This window comes from Amphiura filiformis, chromosome 13 (assembly GCF_039555335.1).
Source record: "Amphiura filiformis chromosome 13, Afil_fr2py, whole genome shotgun sequence".
Classification (NCBI taxonomy): Eukaryota; Metazoa; Echinodermata; class Ophiuroidea; order Amphilepidida; family Amphiuridae; genus Amphiura; species Amphiura filiformis.
Genome location: NC_092640.1, coordinates 13,117,811 through 13,137,970, shown reverse-complemented (window position 1 = coordinate 13,137,970; position 20,160 = coordinate 13,117,811). Strand labels below are relative to the sequence as shown.

At 38.8% G+C, this 20,160-nt stretch overlaps 1 protein-coding gene across 1 annotated transcript in view; it reads left to right on the top strand.

Annotated features, from left to right (window-relative positions):
* Window positions 1-20,160, top strand: part of LOC140168016 (tensin-1-like) — a 234,753-nt gene that overhangs the window by 175,055 nt on the left and 39,538 nt on the right. Inside the window, 7 exon segments of the mRNA XM_072191323.1 lie at window positions 322-518; window positions 2,615-2,675; window positions 7,791-7,863; window positions 12,149-12,278; window positions 13,937-14,113; window positions 14,774-15,084; window positions 18,773-20,160. Of these exon segments, the coding sequence (XP_072047424.1) occupies window positions 322-518; window positions 2,615-2,675; window positions 7,791-7,863; window positions 12,149-12,278; window positions 13,937-14,113; window positions 14,774-15,084; window positions 18,773-20,160 (2,337 nt within the window).

The following is a 20,160-nucleotide window of genomic DNA, read 5'->3' as shown; positions in this document are numbered from 1 at the left end:
GCAAAATCTGCCTATTATACTGGGTACTATTAGTACATGTATTAGCCAATTTCAGCCTCTCATGCTTAACCCAGGTATAGATATGTGAAACTGCCAGTGGCAGTGCATGTAGCCAGTGACATAGCCAGGATTTTTCTGGGAGAGGTGGGGGATGAAGAAAAGCAAGGCGACTTGCAAGGTGAAAGGAGGAACAGTCTCCCTCTTGCTCTTGGCTATACTACTGCCTATATCAAATTATGTTTAATTGACCATGGAGAAAGAGAATTTCAAATATGCTTTGCGCAAATTATTAATCGTTTTTATCGTTATCTTTTCCTTCAGTGCCGACACCATGCTGGACAGGTACGCCATGAAACGTTTCCTGGATGCGAAGGCGATACCCATAATGCATCCATCACAGCATCGTTACGTCGGTTATTTTATGGGACTGCTACAAGGCAACATCAATATCAACAGTGCACCACTCTACCTCCATAATATTCTTATACATGGTGTGCCTAACTTTGATACATCAGGAGGTAGGTTAACCGTTGACCCAAAGGTGTATGGGTATTTAATTTTAACCACTTTTACAGTTCCAAAATTTTAACAAAGTTTAACAACATTTAACAACATTTAATGACCTAATTGAGAATAGAGATCAAATAATGCTCTAGATGCAAAAATAATTATTACTATTCAGAAAAAAAATTCATCATTATACTAAGAAATAATAATTGATTAATCTCTGGTGCGAATCCTGTCACTATCTACATACTTCAACAGATGAGCAAAATACAACAAGGAGAGTTCTATTCCCAGAGGATAGTTTTGAAATAATGAAAGGTATTTGAGCAGTTCTATTTTTCATAATTTGTACAAGATTTGGTGAGACTATTTTAGAATACCCAACCATATCTAAATGTTCTAAACCTAAACATATCCTAACCTGTAAGTAAACAGATACCTAAACCTTTTCCTAACCCTAATTTGTAACCCTAATACACTAATATGCAATCCTATGTAATCCTTGATTTGTATCTCAATACCTTATCCAAACCATAACCATCCCAAAGTTAACCGTCACACCCTTCCTTACTCATTGTGGTAGGGTATTCTAAAATTGAACCAAATCTGACATATTTGGACTCATGCACCTTGCTCATTTGCTAATCAAAAACTGCTTTGCTCAAGTTTTGAGTGCATGATATAGTAAAACAAATTTACTTTCAAGAGTACTGTCATGCAAGAAAGAGCCCTTTGCTTTATAAGTCGTATTCCACATTAATTTGAGTGATTTAGACTTGATTTGGCTTGCAATTTATCAAAAGGCTGCATGCAGTAAGTCATCTGCAGTAAGTCATAAACTTAAACCCTATAGTTCCTTCTATCCGTCAAAACTGTACAATACTCTGTTGTATTACAGTTCTTTAAATTTGTTATATGATACAAATCATGATTCATAATTCAGATCTTTGTAAGGGTCATTATATGTCCATCAGTATTGCGTGGTGTGTTTTTTTTGGGGGGGAGGGCAGTGGCGATGCCAGGAATTTTCTCGGGGGCATTGGGGGAAAAGTGAATTTCGGTGGGAGGGGGGCATCAATAAATTTTGCACAAAATTGCAGCAAAAAGTGGATATTTTTGGTTCTCTACAGTGATTTTCTGCCGAAATTGGGCTTTGTTTTCTTCACTAATTTTTTGTCATTGCACCACATTTTTGCCGCAGTGGGCAAAATGCACTTGTAGCAACTGCAAAACGCAAGCAAACCATATCCAATGGCTTTCATTGTTTTTCTTCAACACAAGACATTGCACTTCAGTATCACTTTATTGTTGAGTTAGGCTGCATGGAAAGGCATTTCAAATGTTGAATGTGAAGGAAGCACTAGCCACCAAAAGTGAGGCTAGTACACTTGCAGCCATTGAACTTATTGCCTGTAAGTGAGCAAATACTTTCAGTGGGTGACCAGTAAAAGATTATGATCTTGTTGATGAAAATTTTGTAAATCCAGATTGTCAAGACAGTTTGTGCATCATACACACAGCTTTGTTCACTCATCAAGTATTTGGTATCATTCTATTCTAGCTTTAGTATTTCTTTATGATTTCAATCTTATACAGGCTATAGACCCCCCCCCCCCAACTCAACATAAAAGTTGGCAACCATGAGAGTTACCAAATCTTTCAAAGACCACCTTTGCAATGATTTTTCATAAAATTTACCCTCCTTTTTCATGCAAAATCAAGGATAAAATTAGGGGAAAAACAACCTTTTTTTCTGTGGTTTTCAATGACTAGAATTTCAAACACCCCTTTTCAATGACACTAAATATTGTCATAAAGTTACTGGATTTTCCCATGCACCCCTTTTATCCAAATTTTGCAGACAGTGCAAATTAAATACCCCCTATTTTGCTGATTCATGGTCAAATTTCGTGGACAGTCCAAATTAAATACCCCCTATTTTGCCAATTTCTGGCCTACTGGTAAAAAAATTACCCCTTTTCCACGCTATTTGGTAACACTCATGGTTGCCAACTTTTGTGTTGAGTTGGGGGCCGGAACTACAGACCATTCATTGTATCTTTATGATTTATTAATTCTTCATGTCTTTGATTTCCATCCTAAACAGGCTGTAGACCATTTGTAAGGATATATCAAGGAATGCAGCCCGTATATACTTCTGGAGTTTAGTAAGTATCATATTATAGGGGTTTTTACCATTACCTAATGTCTATACATCTACCTCGAGCTACCGGCACTAGCTTTGAAGTTCAGCATGTGCTGCGTTGGCATAACGTGGTTTATTGCATGTACATATGTGGCACATTGGTCGCGCGCGTAAATGTACACGCACCAAGTAACACTAAGCTAATGCAAAACATGCTGAACTTCAAAGCTAGTGCCGATGACTCAAGGTAGATATATAGATTATGTCGTATACTTAATTATGGCACGGCTAGCAATCTATGATGGAAATTCCCGGTGTTATAGTAATGATGTAGATGTAGTAGTAACTATTAACCAATCATTGCATTGCAGCTTTTTAAAGAATACTTGCATTCCAAAGAGATGCAATTGGTTGATTGGGCTTTTTAGTGCTAGGAAAGAAGGAAGAAAATGAAGAAAGTTGTTTGTTTTCATCAGGATTCAAAACCCAGACCCCTGAGTGCCAAGCACACCATTGGTGAGCATTAGCCATGGGTGTTTCACTGGCCCGGCCAATGAAACCGTTCGTATATATGACTTAGGGTGATTGCGTCATAGCATAACGTGAGATGCATGCATGCTCAGTGGCTTGTCCGTGGTGAGCGTACACAGTATAAACATTTAAGTGGGGTTCTGATTGGCTGATTCAATCATTTCACAGTTATAACAACATATCAAGATACTGGTATAGAATGTACTCCTTTATGGCTTGGAGGGCTGGACTATGACTAAAGCAGATGAGAACAGGGTGCTTGCTGCTGAAATGCAGTTTAATTTGCTCGTCAAATGAAACACTAAATTGTCCCTGCAGCTGAAATGGGTTTGCCCTTGTGAGGTCAAGCGATGTTTTCATGGGAGAGCCAATTGGTTCTGATTGGCTGATTCAATCATTTCATAGGGTGCATGCATCAATCTGAGCAAGAAAGTGCTGTTCTTTTCTGAAGTACACCTATAGGTGTTTTTGTTATTGTGGATGTTTTTGTTGTTGTTGTTGTTTTTGTTGTTATTTCTTGTTCCTGGGCAGTGTACCCTTAAAGCAATAAAGCCATAAAGTAATTGATGTGATACCTCGTAATACATTTAATCCATATATTTCAATTTAACAGGTAACTTCATACACTTGCGTAAAATAGCAAGTATTTGCAATAAATATTACGTTCCCTTGTTGACTTGGACCAGAGCCCAAACATTGATTGACACAACACAAACTTAAACCTTTCATGGCAAAAAAGACGAGCCATATTCCTGGACAATTTCAAAAATTAACAGCGTTCTATTTTTACAACAGGCATTGCTACTGTAAATTTCAAGCAGGGACGGTCGAGCAGGCTTTTTTTTTTTTTTTTTTTTTTTTTTTTTTTTTCCAAAAGACCTTAAAAACTGCACATGTTTTTCACTGTCATTTTTCAGCAATTGCGACTTTCTTGCACACAAAAGTGTAGCAATTGCAACTTTCTTGCACACACACGACTTGATACACATCATTTCAGTGGCTCACTTCTATCCCATCATGCACCATTTCAGTGGCTCACTTGCAGTTGCAACCCCATATCTGCTTGAATTGAATGAAATGAATTTCTGTCTTACTGCTGAGTCTTGTTTTCAAACCTGTGCTAAAACAGGCGACAAATTATTTTTTGGCGGAACCAAATTCTGTTTTTAGGGCGATTCTTTCTAAACATGGCAGACCTGTGCCTGAGGATTTTCTTTAAAAAACCTACCATATGCATAGGGATTTGTTGCTAAAAACAGACCCATCTAAGCGGCACGTCCTAGTGTACTCCAACATAAAAGTACCCCTAGGACACAACTACCTAGAATGGTGCTTCATGGGATACATGGAAAAGAAAAGTCGATAGGCTGATGGGCATATCTCCAAATTGTTACATTCTTGAGTACAGTAGTTCAAGAAGATAGCTTGCATACTCAAAACCTTCTGGCTTTGAGCCTTTTACTCTGTCATTGTAGATCTTTAATTGTAGCCAGCCACCCTTTTAAGTGGTGTAATGAGACAACTCGCAAATTCAATACTTTGGGGTCTTCTGCTCTTTACGCCCCCATCGCAAACAGTCTGTATGTAGCCATAGAGCGCTGTGAGGGAACCTTGAGACTGTAATCAATAGTCTATTATCTTTAGGGTCTAGTCTATATTAGAATAGGTTAGTGGAGCAATGGGTTATTACAGTTGAAATCTACCAGTGGCGGTGCCACGGGGGGGGCAAGTGGCCCCCCCAGTCAGAACTCTTCCCCACCCCTGTTTCCCCTAGTAAGAACCCCAAATTTCCAAAATTCTGGCACTGTCACTGAAATGTACATAACCCCCTGTAGAATACACAACCCTAATATCCCACACAGGGAGTGTGAATTTCAAATGGAGTCACCCTTTTCAGGTAACCTTAATTCATAACCTTCATTCATGACCTTAATTCCCACACAGGGAGTGTGAATTTCAAATAGAGTCACCCATTCAGGTAACCCCAGTTGAAATTCACACTCCCTGTGTGAAAGATTAAGGTCACACTCTCTCCATGGGGGTGGATTTCAACTGGAATAGCCCTCATCACTCTAATTTACAACTTCCTTAACACAGTAAATAGCTCCATCTACAATTAAGTTACATATTTTAGTAGCTTGTTATAAGCTTACCAAACTTCTTAAAGGGGCATTTCGTGATCCACAGCCTCATCCCCCCACTTTTCCACAAAAAGTTGAGATTTTTACACCACTGGATACCTCTGGCTACATAATGTTTATGTACCAAATATTTCTTGCAGATTAATTCGTTTAGCAAAGATATCGTGAAATTTGAATTTCGTTCTGGTGCACCAGAACGAAATTACAACACATTGTCTATGGAGCAGTGTAATACACATAATCATGCATAACTCGCAAAGCATAAAATCGGAATCAACTGAAATTTTGGAAATAAGCTTTTTTTTCGTGGATATCTGTCATGTCTGTGGAAAATGTCATAAAAAGAGGATGCTAGGATCACGAAATACTCCTTTAAATGGTCATTCCATATATTTACTCTGTGCCTTCTGTATGTTTGATCACAGGTCCCTTTAGGCACAGGTTGGGGCAATTCCCCTTGTTACTTCCCCTATTCCCCTTTTCGGTAAGCCTGTGAAGAATTTCAAAAGGAATTAACACATCAGGCAGCCCTATTTGAATTTCATACACCCTCTGAGAAAATTTCAATGAATCTTCCACAGTGGGAGGGTGAGTTTTAAATGGAGTTGGTTAATGTGCTAATAGAGGTTATCCACTTTACTCATGTGTGACTTCTAACAAAAGGTGCTGGTTCCCGTAGTATTCCTCATTCAAACAAATTCAATGCATGACCTCAGAGTTACCTGCATGACTTTAGCGGGTTATCTTGAAACACTCATGGTTGCACATGTACGTACTTCTTTTGAAAATCCTAACCAGGTATAACAGTCGCTGATTGGATATGCAACTTATAGAACACAGATAACCTCTATTCCATTTGAAATTCATACTCAATTCACCAATTTTCATTCAGAAATGAGGGAGGCGCATACCCCATATCCATGTTACACTACACCACTGTGCTAATGTAACATAAAGTAACATTCAGAATAGCACAAGCCAGTTCTGGTTAGACCAATGAAACACATTCATATTACTAGGTTATTGATGTCACTGAATAGGGAAATCTATGATTAAAGTCATGGCCACATTCCAAAATGCTAATCTGATGAATTCCACTTCAGTGATATCTCATCCAATTTGCATTTATTTATAAACCTTGAATTGGCTAAATGAAAATCCTGTTGATATATAAAGTGGGGATTATTTTTCAATGTTATTATTCATCATGTTCATCGTGGTGTTGTTAATTTGATGTGGTGTTGTTGAATTGTGAGTCTGTCTTCGTTTGTTGGTTTGTCTGCACTCAATACCATCATAGGTAAGGCCAAAGAGATAAGACCTATAGAGTCCTGACTCAGCCATGGTTGTGTGTGTTTCTCATGCAGGGCATAATGTAATTGGGACTCTTTGGGTCTAAATCTTTTTGGGCAAAGCACATTAATTCTCATATTTTTACAGTGACTTGAGAACGGATAGCAAGCAACTTTGCACAATATGCATGGTTTAGATGCAGCTGTTCTTTGCATATTCATGAGTGCCTTGCATATTCATGAGGGCCAATTACATCATTCTTGTTTTAGAAATTACACATGGCATTAAAGCCATATTATAACATTTTCAAACAAAATAGATTAGCATTTCTTTGCCATAAAATGTTAGCTTTTACTGTCAGATATCCAGAATATCCCCTTTTATTTTTGAGCCGAACAACTAGGGCAAAGCAAAGAAAATTGTAATTTACTACCAGCGCACATGTCGCCAATACGTACCACTCCTTCGGTTGTGTTGTGGTACGACCCTTTGTTGTGTATATCACCGTCCCGCACGCCGTGTACGTACTGTGTGTTATAAACATTGTGTATGCGTTCGACTAATAATTCCATCGTAATAATAAAGCGCCGGTTCCGGCGTTTTATTCAAAATCTCGGATTTTGACAAAACTACAGCACCTAGAGTCTTGATTTTTGCAGGGTATATTGGTTTAATAAAGTACAATTTAATCGTGTAAAAAGGAATTTTAAAAATTCAGTGAGGGCGTCTTCCTCAGCAAATGTTATAATATGGCTTTAAGTGCCTCTGCATCAGTAAACTACGATTGTGCTCTGGAAAATACATGCTCACAAATGCAGTGTGTGTATATACATATTTGATCTTTATCGAAAAATGAAGGGCCCTCATTAATGATTTTGCACATTTGCTGGCTGTTATGGTTCATTCTACGTGTAGGTTGATCAGGACGGTGTGTCTGTATACTGATGTACAACTCTGGATTAACACTAAACACTGGATTATACTATACAGTTATGGTTGGACAATTTGATCTGCAACTTCATATGAAATGCAATACTTTCATTTAAATCAACTTCATAAATCTGATGTTACACTGGTTTATGGAGATGGGTTGCTGTGATCAGCAACATTTTTACATGTTTAATGTAGCATAGTGCAATGACTTATATCTGTCTTTTCTATTTCATTTACAGTTCTATTCCTGAAGGCACTAGCAGATTTGCTGTTTCTTTGGACCAAGCTTTGCCTCTTAGAGGAGATATTTTGGTAAGTAGATCGGTATAGACTCATATTTTCAGGTGTTTTTGTTGAGCCAGATGCAGATGTATGTCGATCTTGATACACTGCCATGACCATTTCAAGGGCTTTAGTCATGCCCTACTTCTGATCATATCAAATGATTTTACCTTCAATTATTTGCGTGTCTGTTACCTGCACAAATCTGTTATTCATTAAGATGCTATTAAGGTGAATCCTTGTGTTCCAACTCATTGGTGACATATGTCAACTAGTTTTTAGGATGCTTTATGATGAGACCATCATAGTGAAAAGGAGGCATGATGATCGCAGTGAAAAAGATATTATCCCTGTTCCAGTAAAAGGTAAATCCAGCCCTGATCAATATTTTCCTTAGTATACCTTCGCTATGCACATTACAAAAATAGCAGCCCTTCAGCATTTCACAGCAAAGGCTTAAATTTAAAGATCCATTGAGTAACTTTGGTAAAAAGTTTGAATAGATTCAGATTTTCAGATGTTTTTGTTGAGCCAGATGCAGACGTATGTCGATCTTGATACACTGCCATGACCATTTCAAGGGCTTTAGTCATGCCCTACTTCTGATTATATCAAATGATTTTACCTTCATTTATTTGCGTGTCTGTTACCTGCACAAATCTGTTATTCATTAAGATACTATTAAGGTGATTCCTTGTGTTCCAACTCATTGGTGACATATGTCAACTAGTTTTTAGGATGCTTTGTGATGAGACAATCATAGTGAAAAGGAGGCATGATGATCGCAGTGAAAAAAATATTATCCCTGTTCTTTGGCAGGGCAATACATTCAAAAATAGTGTAAACCAATTGCTATGGTAATTAATCTATTACATCACTACTTCTGCAACAAATGGGCCTAGGCCTACATTTATAGCTAGTTTATAATTGTATGAGTGTATATTTGAGTGTACAGGTTTTGAGTAAGTGTGGTTGGGCCGGGTTGGGTATGGGTGAGTGGGGTGGATAGTGAAGATTCAGAGACCATCAGAGGCCTATTCGCCTATTGCATGGTTCCGTCATCATATGGGAGGAGAGCCTCGAACTGGCAATAGACATGAAAGGAAGTATGACGTAAAGTGACGCATGTTATATGACTGGTTCAATTCCCATTCATGCATGCTGCCAGATCGAGGCTCTCCTTGCATATGGCGGAACCGTGCAATGGGTGAATATAATACTAATTGATGCAAGTCAATGCAGTCGGCTAGTGTGGGTTTTTGTGTAGGTTTTTTCTTTTGTAGGTGGGTTGGATAGGATCAGTTTCAAGGATTTTTAACCCAGTGGACACTACTGGTCATCTAACAGCATTTCTGATTGGTTCATAACTTGAAATGTTCATTTCAATTGCCAATTATGACTAGGCTTTAAACTATTTATGGTCACACTTGCGTTTGCAGATGATCGTATTAATACCCTCCTTGATTGGTTAAAAATTGGACACAATATTCATTTTGGCCAATCGGCAGGTAGTTCTCATACGGTTAAGACACAATAAAATGTTGCATCAGATCAGATATTGGTCAATATTATAAAACCAATATCGGATATTGGATCCGTGGACAAAAGTCATTACAGTTCAGCCTTATTAAAAACAACAAGCATATAATAATATAGCAGTCATCATGACTGAATACAGATTCTGTCATGCTATGGACCACAATAGCTTCATCCCAATGGCGTAGTCCAATAACCTCAATTACATAATCATAGTGCAAAATTTGACCTCAAATGGCAGAGTATGAGTTTTTGTACCCAAATCTTCAAAGGTCATTCCATGAATGTACAAATGTATTAGGGTTTAAGAACTGTGCTCCTGATAGATGAGCATGTTGTGGATCCTAGTGTCATGTTAACTTGTTCTGAAGCATGTCAGTTCATATTTATTAAACTATTAAACAATTTATTTCATGTCAAATGTTGTTCTCAAAAGTTCTCTTGACCTCACCGCAGCCAATTATTTCTTATACTCAATATATCAGGGTGTGATTTATGTACGTCAATGCCACAAATAGTACAAGAGACAGCCGGTAGTGGGACAATCAAGTACATGGAATTATGAGTGGTACAATAGTTTGATACATCAATCTTGATTTGTGATCAGATCAGCCAAAATGAGTCACTGGGCAATCAAAATCCATTTCCATATTTTCATCCTGGATTTTCATACACTATTTTAATCAATTTCACCTACTGCAATATGCTTTAGAGTCTTTATATGGATTACAGGCCTTGAGATATGGTTCTTTTATATTAAAAATAATAAAAGTACAAAAGAAATGTAATAATTTATTTTTTCATAACATAGTATCAAGTTCAGTAACAATTGACTGATTTTGCTACATATACTTTGATCAGCTCGTAATAGGCGGGCCTTATAATGTCGCGGATTAATATCAAAATACTGTATTTTGAGACTTTTCTTGTTACATCTCGCCAGAAGCATCACAAATTATCAATTCAAGTCCTATACTTTATCTACTTTCTTGAACACACAAAATATAGACCAGACAGGTCAACTAATAGCATTCTTAACGGGGATCCTTTGATTGCCCTTGAGTAAGTTACTCCTCTCCACCCAGGTGCTTAAATGGGTACCGGCATTCTTAAATGCTGGGAAGGTAACAGACTCGCTATAGAGGAGGTGTAGCGATCCCCATATAGCAACATTCTATGGAGGAGTCTGGCCCAATCGCCAATGAAAGAGAGATGGGCACTCCGATCACTGTTTATACAGGATCGTCTCCTTTACCTTTTTACGAGCTGTTCAAACTATAGCATAAAGTACTTCCAGGGATTTAATGCAAGGAGGCCCTATCTTCAATAGCTGCCAGGTGTCATATTTCTCAGATGCGTTCAATATAGAATATAGATTATTGTCAAATTTTTATAGGGCAGCTATTGCAGGTAGAATATTGTTTGCCTGTCAGTCAATGCAAACAATAAGACACGTCATGAATGCGGCTACTTGATGCTCACCCTATGGTAATACATAAGTCATTTTATCCAGAACATTCTGTTTAAAGTAATGCTGGTTTCATACTTTCCTGCCGCTTGCCGCTCTGAAGATGATTTTGCTTCACTGCGCAGTCGCACCAGAAACGGTAGCGGTAACTAGCAGCAAGCCGATATATTGATCACTCCACCGCTTTGCCAAGGCGGCAGCATCACTGGGAATTGAACTCAAGTCAACTTGGAGCGGTGCCGCTCTGACACATGAGAACAAGATATGATTTTTGAGCGGTGCTTAGCAGCAACAGTGGCTTTTAGAGTCAAGGCCACTGCTGCTCAGTGGTGTGCCATCCCTCTTGCAGACAAGTGCAAGTGGCATGATGAAGTGTCATGTCGCTCAGCGGCAGAAAGTATGAATCCAGCATAACAAACCCCGGGTAACAAACTCTATCTTAAGAAGGGTTACTATTAAAAAAATAAGCATGTTTAAACTCATTTAAGTACATTTTCATGAATATTGATTTCAAAAAATGATGTGAAGATAATTTTTTGACATTTAAATTATTTTGACCTATGTGTAAAATTAATAGAAACCAATTATTATATATTGCTGTAGTTAATTACTGGCAAGGCAGAGGATAATATATTTGTCATGTCATATTATTACAAGCAATAGGCGTACACATTTGAGTACTGAGGTTATACATTTCAACCTGCCAGAACTTGTCTTTTGCAACACTTTGTAGGGGGATTCCATGATTTTTTCAAACTCCACTTCCTGTCCCTACATCATACTGACTGCCGTTCTTTCTTTCTCTTTCCATTTCTCTTCTTCCCTTTCTTCCCCCCCTCCCACTTGTTTTCTTTGATTTCTATTCATTCTTTTGTTCTTTCTATAACATCTCTTATTTGGTTGGTATCGATGTTACGCATGGTTTTATCATTCACCATGACAGTGATGGATATGTATAATCTAGGTCTACATGCTATACCAAACAGCTTTCAAAGTATTCAAGCATGTAACATTTTGAAGCTTAATCCTATGAGAACTCTACCTGCCTATTGGTCAAAAAGAAGTTTCATTATCAATTGCACCAATCTTTGGTCTAGAAAGTTGTCGCCATCTGGACATAACTCGGAAAGAGAGATTTATAATGTTACTCTCATTTTATGGGAATATGTCTCATTTCGTTCAGGTTTTTTAATTAAAAGTCTTCTGAATAGTGTTGCCTTTATCCTGTCACTTGAAGTAAAGGGTTGTATAATTTCCTACATTGTATGTGCCCTCATCCTGGTTCATTGGTATGATCTGTTTTCTTTGCAGGTAAAATGCTATCACAAGAAGTTCCGTGCCACCACAAGAGATGTGATATTCCGCTGTCAGTTCCACACTACAGCGGTTATGGAATATAGATTGGAGTTTAAGAAACAAGAATTGGATGATGCTAGCACAGGTAAGCTAACAAGCTGCAGAGATAGAGGAGAGGGGGGAAAGTGGTGGAAGATGAGAGATAATGGTGGGCGAGGTGTCAGTTCCACACCAAGGTGGTAATGGAATACAGAATGGAGGTTAAGAAACAAGAATTGGATGATGCTAGCACGGGCAAGCTAACAAGCTGCAGAGAGGGGGAGGGGTGAGGGTGGTGGTAGATGAGATATAATGGTGGGACTAGAGGGAGAGGAATGGTGGGTGAGGTGTCAGTTCCACACTATGGCGGTGATGGAATATAGACTGGAGTTTAAAAAACAAGAATTGGATGATGCTAGCACAGGTAAGCTAATAAGCTGCAGAGAGGAGAGGGGTGAGGGTAGTGGTAGATGAGATATAATGGTGGGACTAGAGGGAGAGGAATGGTGGGTGAGGTGTCAGTTCCACACTATGGCGGTGATGGAATATAGACTGGAGTTTAAAAAACAAGAATTGGATGATGCTAGCACAGGTAGGCTAACAAGCTGCAGAGAGGAGAGGGGTGAGGGTAGTGGTAGATGAGATATAATGGTGGGACTAGAGGGAGAGGAATGGTGGGTGAGGTGTCAGTTCCACACTATGGCGGTGATGGAATATAGACTGGAGTTTAAAAAACAAGAATTGGATGATGCTAGCACGGGCAAGCTAACAAGCTGCAGAGAGGGGGAGGGGTGAGGGTGGTGGTAGATGAGAGATAATGGTGGGACTAGAGGGAGAGGAATGGTGGGTGAGGTGTCAGTTCCACACTATGGCGGTGATGGATTATAGACTGGAGTTTAAAAAACAAGAATTGGATGATGCTAGCACAGGTAGGCTAACAAGCTGCAGAGAGGAGAGGGGTGAGGGTAGTGGTAGATGAGATATAATGGTGGGACTAGAGGGAGAGGAATGGTGGGTGAGGTGTCAGTTCCACACTATGGCGGTGATGGAATATAGACTGGAGTTTAAGAAACAAGAATTGGATGATATTAGCACAGGTAAGCTAACAAGCTGCGAGGAGGTGAGGGTGGTGGTAGAAGGGAGATAACGATGGGACTAGAGGGAGAGGAATGGTAGGCGAGGTGTCAGTTCCACACCATGGCAGTGATGGAGTACAGAATGGAGATTAAGAAACCAGAATCAGATGATACTAGCACAAGTTAGCTTCCCAGTCTGGGAAAAATATTGGCACACTTTGACTCTCTTTGGTGAATCTGTGCCCCACTCCCCCAATTCAATGTTGGACAACGCCATGTTGTCATCAGGTTTGTGATACCCTCCAACATTGAAGGATGGAGAGTGGGGAAGGGTGGGTACAAGGTTGAGTACTTAAAATTCATAACAGACCTGTATAACTTGTCTTTGTACTATTGCTATGACATGCTTTTGAATTATTTTTAGCAAGTGTGCTGGGTAAGAAGAGAGGGAGGGAGATGTTTTTGTTCATAGATTCCATATCTGAAAACTAATATATAATTTGAGATCAACAGGCTTGCCTGAATGAGTGTTTTCCATGTGTATTTCATCAAGTTGAAGGGTAATAGCGAAATTGTTGTTGTAGATTGTTAGTTGGAGAACAAGTACAATTTCCGACAAATTCACAGTTGGCAAAAAAAGTTAATTTCCATTCATAAACTAATTCCTTTCAATTGTTTCCCTCCACAGATGCTCGTTTCCCAGATTTCACCAAGGTTGAGTTCATCTTTTCTGCTACCCAGGAGAAAGTGCACGGCAGTGACTACGTACCGGAAGATAGCAACTTCCCTGTGGACAATACTGATGATCCGTTGATCCGCTGGGATTCATACGAAAATTTCAATAAAGTTGTAGAAGGAGAGGAAGGTAGGTGTATGGGGTATGCACAGATCTGGGGTCAAAGGTCATATAGGGAGTATTTATGGTAGGTGGGTTGATATGGAATGAAAAAAAAGTAATTGATCATTTATGGAATGTCTTACATCCAAATATTTGGGAAACCTTATTATTTGGCATCAAATTTGCCACTTGCCTAATTGGACAAGTTGTAACACAGAAATTTCTGTTGGAAAAAAACAGCCTGTGAAATAAGTCACTGACCGTCCAGGATTTGAAAGTGGGACCATCAGATCACTGGACTGATGTTCTACCAACTGAGCTAATGAGTCAGATGGAGAAGAGCAGTGATGTTATTATCTACAAACCTTCAGTTCAACACTGCCTCCATCATCTTTTCATCCAAGAAGCTTAGAAAGAGGTTTTGGAAATCAGGTTTTAGTTTCAATTGTAATTCAGTGGCAGGGTCATGTTTTTATCAAAATATCGATAAGTTGGTCATACATTTAGTTGTCAATGTGAAATGACTGTATACCTTTTTTAAAGTTCAAATTTAGATTTAAACTGATGCATCACAGATTTGTTGTGCTATGATCACTATCTAACCCAAGGCCAAGTGTGAAAGTGTAAAAACTTTTGAATAATTTACTCATCTTTTAATAAAATTATTTCCGCTTGACATTTTTGCAGATATACCCAAGCTTGTACCTGCTTCTGAGTCTGCACCCCAGTCATTAGATATACCTCACAGCTCAGCACCAGACGGTAGTCTCTACGCACAGGTCAAAAAGACGCCCTCGCCTGAAAACAATCCAGGTCAACCACTGATGACGAGTACTCCAGTACGCAACCCTGTGGCTAACGGACCACAGCAGCCTAACGGTCCGGTGCAGAATGGTCCGACGAGGCAGATGAACCATAAGGAGAAGACTGAATTGGATGAGTTGTTGAGAGGGATTGAGGACGTACCGGATGGTGATAAAAAAAGCGCATCACTTGATGTAAGTTCTTTGATTAACCCCATGAGAACTACCTGCCTATTGGTCAAAAAGAAGTTTTCATTATCAATTGACCCAATCAGCAACATTGTTGCAATAATTTCACCATGCAAAAAAATTGGGATCAACTCCATTCTGATTGGTGATTAAAATGAAGATATCGTGTAATTGACCAATCGGAGGCAATGTTAGATTGGCAGGTAGTGCTCAGGGGGTTAAGCGGTATGTCTAGAAACCAGTATCCATGGGATGTTTGAATCTAGCAATGATAGGTACCATCAGGCTGCGGTCAAAGGGCAATACTTTGATGAGGAAGACAGTGGGCAATCTCCCACTTTTTTATTTTGACATGGTACTTGATGTTATTGTATGTCCGTTTTGGAGATCATAACTGTGATTTGACTTTTTTTTATTCAAACTTATTTTCTCTAGTATCAGAATGTGCTTGAATCAACTGTTCATTAACAATAGCCCAAACTCTATCACAGACCAGCTGATACCTTTAATTACGAGTCAGCTTAGCATTTAATACAGATAAAAGACTATTTGATCCAAATAAACATATTGCTGCACAGGATTCCCACGGTCCTTGAAAGTCCTTGAATTTGAAAACACCTTTTCAAGGCCTTGAAAGTCCTGGAAATTTGCACAAGGTCCTTGAAATGCTGCATGGAGAGCCACATTATGATTTTTGTGTTGTGGTAAGTCCTTGAAAATTATGCTTTTGGACCTTGAAAGTCCTTGAATTTTATAGGCTTCAAGGTGCAGGAACCATGATTGCAATGTTTAAAAGTTAGCGATATATCACAGAGAAGAAAACATATGCTCATTCTAACAAATATCAGTCAACCACTCATGAAATCTGCGAATGTGCCTTTAAGCATCATAATTTTCTTCTCACATTAGACAAAACAGAGTATAACCAGGTTCTCTCACACACAATAGGATCCACTCAGTGTACCAGTCACATTAGCATACAATAGGAAGTCATAGGCTTAAATCAGAATCCAAGATGGCATAAAAATAGGTCGGAGGCTCATATCTGTTAAGCTTTTGGATCAATGTGGGATTGCGGTTTAATTGATGGCACGTTTTTCCTTGAAGCACTAGATTTTGTAGTACAGAGGCAGATTATGATGCTGTGTGTCATATAGCAGAAAGACAAATGTGTACATCCATATCAAAATGATGCACTTGTCGGTTGCTACATGTGTCTCACTTAACACATAATAGCTGATGATATTAAATAGTACACTCATCTCAAGTGGAGGTCACTTCAAATCATCCCAAGTCACATGGTTTAGAAATACAGAGAACATTCCTTAACCATGTAACTTTGGGATGATTGGAAGTGACCTCCACTTGAGATGAGTCTGGTATTTATTCCTAGCTATTATGTGAAATGAGACACATGTAGCAGCCAACAAGTGCATCGTTTTGATATGGATGTACAAAAAATATTTAAAAAGTTTAATGTTCTTTCCAAAGTTCCAGTGATGCTGTATATTTTCAGACAATGTGGAATATTGGGGGAGGGGTCGTTTAGTGTGTTTTCATATATTCTTAGATAGCGAGAACCAATCAGAGCAAATGTTAAACAAATGTATACCATGCATTGATTATGTATAATGCACAGGTGCGTAATCCCCATATATACGTGTAGTGCTTTCATATGTGTTCATTTTCTTGCTGGTTGACACATTAATATTTGCTTGTATTTCCCAACATTTTTAGTGACAACATTATAAAAATAGTAAAAACCATGGGATTGTTTTCTCATGTATAATATATGCTCGAAAAATTGTACAAAATAATGCAGTTGTACTGAGATGTTGATGCATCTAATGCACTCCCGTCTGCGGGCTTGTGCATTTAAGATGCATCAACATCTCGGCATTATTTTGTACAATCTCACTCCCAACAAGTAATACCCATTTATTAACCTATAAGGTCCGTATGCACAAAAGAGTTAGACTGGGTCTGAAGTTAGTCCCAGAAGAAAGAGCATTATCCTTTACATTTTGTATTATTTTTAAACATTGCATTTAAATCTTTCGAATTTGCTATCTACTCTAGGAAGGAAATAATAGTAAAGGACCATACTGAAGGAACTACATTTCACTTAGACCCGGTCTAACTTTAGACCCGGTCTAACTCTTTTGTGCTATACTGCTTTGCAGTCCCGTTTTGAGAAACAATTTGCCCCAGCTATGCCCTTCCATAAAACGCAACATATCCCCAGATATAATGGTTTTAGGACATCACAATTTTTGGATGGGAGCAGTTCTTGAAATCATTGTCAGACAAGTTGTTATGGAACTATGAATTTGAAAAAGGGCCTATGAAGTAGCCTAGCCTGTCCCAGAAGTTGCAGACCATATTTAATTTGTCACATGCCCATTTTTGCTTTGACTTGACAATGTGTTAATATCCTATAACTGATATACTAACAAGGATTGTTTAAAGAACAATTTATATGCTTATATTTGATCAATAAGGACTTGGAATTAGAAAGGTATGATTAACTGTCATCTCTCTTAAATTTTCTGATTGAATATTAAATCATAACGACTGATGTTTCAATCTTTTGCCGACTGCAGTTAGGGACAAATCATTTTCGATTGAATATTCAGTTAAATTATTTGAATTTTCAATCTTTTAATCAAGCAATTTTCAATCTTTGTTAGGGACAAATCTTTTCCGATGGAATATTCAGTCAAAAGGATTGATTTTCATTGTTTTTTCAATCTTTTGCCGACTGCAAAAAGGGACACATCCTTTGGAATTGAAAAAGATTGAAAATATTCACTATGAAAAGGTTTCAAGTGAAATCTCTTTCCAACCATATGCAGTGCATGCCATTTGGCAGTACAGTAAGACTTGATTAGATGTTGAAATCGGTCTACAAAATGAGTAAAAATCAATCCAAAAATCCACTTCAATCTATTTCAATTTGTTCCTATCATCAACCATTTAAAGATTGAAATATTTCAATCGGTCAATTTAAGAGAGAACAAAAACATGAATTAGGACCAGTTGTATTTGTATTATTAGAATCAAACAGCTCTTTTCAGGGCCACTGTGCAAATATGAAAAGCTGACTATAATAAAAGGTTGTTATCATCGCCTTAGAAATAAACAGCTTAAAGAAAGACCGACAAGTTGACTGCTCTCAAAAACACTTCTTTTAATCCAAATATAATTGGTCAATAAATTGATGTTTATGTATCATTTTATGTTACTATGGCAACGCTTCAGCGCTATGTCCTTTCAAGCATGATGCCTATAAACTGACGTTGTCATAAACGCACGCCATCCAGCCATATCCTTCCCATCAGCCCTCAGACACAAATCGGCCTCTAGCACTATCATAGCAGCGCCCTCATTCTTGCTCTTTTTCGACACACGAAACAGCCATTTTTATTTTGATCCTAAATTCCAAATTCTACTTCAGTTTTTATTTTATTTTCAAAACTTAATTATAATTTCTCTTCAGCAATACAGGTAGGAATCGTATTGTCTAGGTAAAGTAACAATTCCACAGGGAACATAATGTTGATTTGATTTGCCTTGATAAAATTATAGTTTTGTTTTTATATTTGATCATAGGAGATTCTACATTGTTAGCTCAGTGGAATAGCACCGTTATTCAAAATGTTGACTATTTTCTCATTATTTTGTTCAAAAACAGGCAAACAAACAACAGAGTAGTCCAAGATTCGTCAACCCTAAGGTCCATGTGACATCAAATGGCGGCAATGTTCAATCGGCGCCCTCTTTCACACCGCAACCTTCAGGTGGAAATAAGCCTATGGGACGCAGATCGGATGAGAATCCATAAGCCGAGATAAATGAAAATATGGTGAACATGCAAGAACAGCAGGTCGTTGAAAGCGGACGACCTCCTCCCAGAGCTGTGGAGGAAGAAATCATCTCAGTGAAAAAAGTTACTATTGAAGAGAGCTCCGCACCACTTTTTAATGGTTTAGAAGAGACTAATCCTCCTGGTGGTGTCAAAGGTCAAAGTTCACCTGTGAGAACTAATGGTTATACCAATCATGGTACACAGTACTCGCCGCAGGTGACCCCAGATGTCGATCACAGAACAATGGAGCCTAGAGCTCAATCTATGCCAAATTCACCGACAAGATTTGCTCCACAAGTAAATGGAGGTCACCAATCACCACCACCCAATGTCTATCAACCGCAGCCTGTCAGAGCTAAGAAGGAACAAATCAGGTATATCACACGAGTCACCCCTCCAGGGACTCCTATTGGGGATAAGACCTTTGAAGATCAATTATCGGAGATTGATGAGCCAATACAACCGCTGCAGCCTTTCAGGCGATCTAGCTCTCCGGACGACAGCATGTCTTGGTTACAAAAACAGCAACAAAAACTCAGGGAGAAAAAAGCAAGAGAAGGCGGCAAGCGGCCTGTTGGAGACTTCGTGAGAGGCGGTCAGTGGAGGGAGCCCTCTAGAGAAGCCGGTGTTAATCGTATACCTGAACCGGTAAGGGAATTTGATCAAGCGCCGAAAAGAGATTTTAAAACTTATACTCAGAAGGAAACAACATATACATATTCATCGAGGGAACCGCATACGTATACCTCTAGAGAACCACAAACCTACGCATCCCGAGAACCGCAAACTTATGCAGGAAGAGAGCCGCAAACGTACGCTGGTAGAGAGCCGCAAACGTACGCAGCAAGAGAACCACAAACTTACGCAGCAAGAGAACCACAAACGTATGCAGCGAGAGAACAGCCTACGTATGCACCAAGAGAACCGCAAACTTACACACCAAAACCGCAAACTTATGCTGCAAGGGAGCCGCAAACTTATGCTGTGAAGGAGCCGCAAACTTATGCACTAAGGGAGCCACAAAGATACGCAGCAAGGGAACCTCAAACTTATGCAGCTAAAGAACCACAAACATATACACCAAGAGAGCCTCAACCAAACGGCAACTTGTCATGGTTGGAAATGCAGCAACAGAAGCTGAGAGAAAAGCAAGATTACGGGGTTCAGAAACCCCACGTGAGATACATCCCATCATACTACTATGGGTCAAATGT